This window comes from Sinocyclocheilus rhinocerous, unplaced genomic scaffold (genome assembly GCF_001515625.1).
Source record: "Sinocyclocheilus rhinocerous isolate Xijiao unplaced genomic scaffold, SAMN03320098_v1.1 scaffold1259, whole genome shotgun sequence".
Lineage (NCBI taxonomy): Eukaryota > Metazoa > Chordata > Actinopteri > Cypriniformes > Cyprinidae > Sinocyclocheilus > Sinocyclocheilus rhinocerous.
In genome coordinates, this window is record NW_015650717.1 from 125,303 (window position 1) to 127,659 (window position 2,357).

General features: G+C 37.7%; 1 protein-coding gene across 1 annotated transcript in view; it reads right to left on the minus strand.

The window, feature by feature from the left end:
- Positions 1–342: 342 nt before the first annotated feature.
- LOC107712506 (UPF0583 protein C15orf59 homolog) overlaps positions 343–2,357 on the minus strand; it is a 17,735-nt gene continuing 15,720 nt past the window's right edge. The window contains exon 2 of the mRNA XM_016517775.1: positions 343–1,102. Within this exon, the coding sequence (XP_016373261.1) occupies positions 518–1,102 (585 nt within the window). The 3' untranslated portion in view covers positions 343–517. The remainder of the gene's footprint in view (positions 1,103–2,357) is intronic.

The window sequence follows — 2,357 nt, forward strand, 5'->3', positions numbered from 1 at the left end:
ACTGAGCAGCAAATCGGTATATCAGAATGATTTCTGAAGGATCATGTGACACTGAAGACTGGAGTAATGATGCTGAAAATTCAGCTTTGATCACAAAAATAAATTACAATTTAAAATATATTCAAATAGAAAACAGTTCAGTTAAATTGTAATAATTTGTAACTTTTTTCTAACAGCTTACTGTATTTTACATCAAATAAATGCAGCCTTGGTGAGCAGAAGAGACTTCATTCAAAAAACATTAAACAGTCTTAATTATTCCAAACTTTTGACCAGTAGTGTACATTCAGAAGATTTTAAATGTATTAACAAGTCATGTGGACTTTTTTTTTGTCATTTTGCAGCTTCACAATCCCTGTTATTTTTCACTACTATTATATCGAAAAAAAATTCACCTTCTGCATTCCACAGAAGAAGGGAAGTCATATGGTTTCAGAGCAGCATGAGGGTGAAAAATTAATGCCAGATGTTTCATTCTGGGTTAACTATCCAAGTTTTGGGACGCTTGCGGAAAGTTTCAGTTCTTGTAGTCACTTGAAGCTCTTTGCTTGGCTGGAATGTATGGGAAGTGAGTTTGTGTGCTTTTATCGGAAACCGTTTGCGTACTGCAGCTACGTAGAGCTCTTTTCTTCGAGTCCGGGCTGGAGTACGTTTTACGGTTACATCTGGGCGTCAGAAACCTCGGAGGTGAAGATGAAAACACAGAATCGGTGGACGACAGCCTCGATGATCTCATTCCACCTCTATCTTCGTCGTAATAGTCATCGTCACAGCATAATGCGTGATATAGCGTCTTGTCGTAATAATGGAGCCGTCCTCCAGATCCAAAGAGCCAGGAGGCTTTAGGGCTGTTTGAGGCCTTTAACGGTCCATTGAGGGCAGGCAAGTCTCCACAGCTCCTGCGGTAGAGCTCTAATTCTTGTTTCTTGGCTCTGGTTGGGCTACGGACCGTGTCTAGCAGAGGGTTGTGCGGTAAGTGGTAGTCGGATAATGTCTCATTGTGCAAGAGGTCACTACAGTCCTCGCTGCAACACACTAGTGTCAGGTCATCGTCTGAGTCGAGGTCGATATCTGATGTTAACTTGTCGATTTGTGCCACAACCTGAAGAGAAGAAAAAGAGAAAATTGAGTACATGTCTGGAAAAAGCCCTCGTGATATCTGAAGCTTTTGTAGTTTGCCCCAAAAATGAAAATTCTGTCATTATTTTCTCACCCTCATGTATTTTCAAACCTGTTCGACTTAATTTCTTTAATACAATATCACACAATATGTCCATACAACATCAACTGGGTCTGATCTGCTTGTTTTCCTCAGAAAAAGAAAAGCCCTGCAGATTTGGAACGACATGAGTGTGAGTAAATGATGACAGAATTTTCACTTTTGGTTCAATCGTCTCTTTTTTTTTTTCAGTTGTTTAAAAAATCCATGAAATTGCTGTGTAAATTCAACTCAGATGTTTGGTCTATTAATAGAAAACTGCGAACAGAAAACTAGCATGTTAAATATACTATTTTATTATTATATATAACATGATTTTGGCAGGAGGTACAAGAAAAAGTAGATCACTACGCTGGCATTTGAGCAGTAATGTCTCATTAAGTAAAGCAATATTAAATACAGGACTTTATTGTATGTAGCAATAATCAACATCAGCACAATCTCCACTGTTCAGCATAATGTAAACCCCCAAAATACCAATATAAAACTGTTCTAAATCCCATTATAACAGAACATGAAATATTTACAAGTTTCTTCTTTTTCTTCTGGCTCAAAAACATATAAAATTACACTTGCTTACAATATTAACTCTCCCTGTCTAGTCCCATGCAAAGCACACTGGGAGCTAGAAATGTCTCAGTCAGGTTTAATAAAAAATGAGTCATGTACAGAGTTGGGTAAATTACTTACACATTTAAGTAAATTTTTTGGCACTTACAAATTTAAACTTGTAGATGATAAAAATCAAACCTAAACTATTTCAAAGGAGACATATTATGCCCCTTTTTACAATGTATTATATAATTTTGAAAATGCCTATTTTGAGTGGAAGCAGAAACAAGGGCCTGTCTCTTTAAATGCAAATGAGCTGCTGCTCCCCGCCCCCTTTTCCGGAATAGAGCTGCGGCCATTACAGCTCGTACCTGCTAAAACATCTGTTCGACATTATTAACTGTCTTGATATTTACTTTGAGAGCTGATGCTCGCGATTATGGTAAGGGGCGTTACATTTCCGACGCGTGCCGGTTATGTCTGTGAAGGTAAACAGCCGGAAAATAAATCGCATATTTATTTTAGATCTGTGTAGCAGCAGCAATATACAGTAAATAAATCAATAAATCCACTGCTCTGTTGTCTC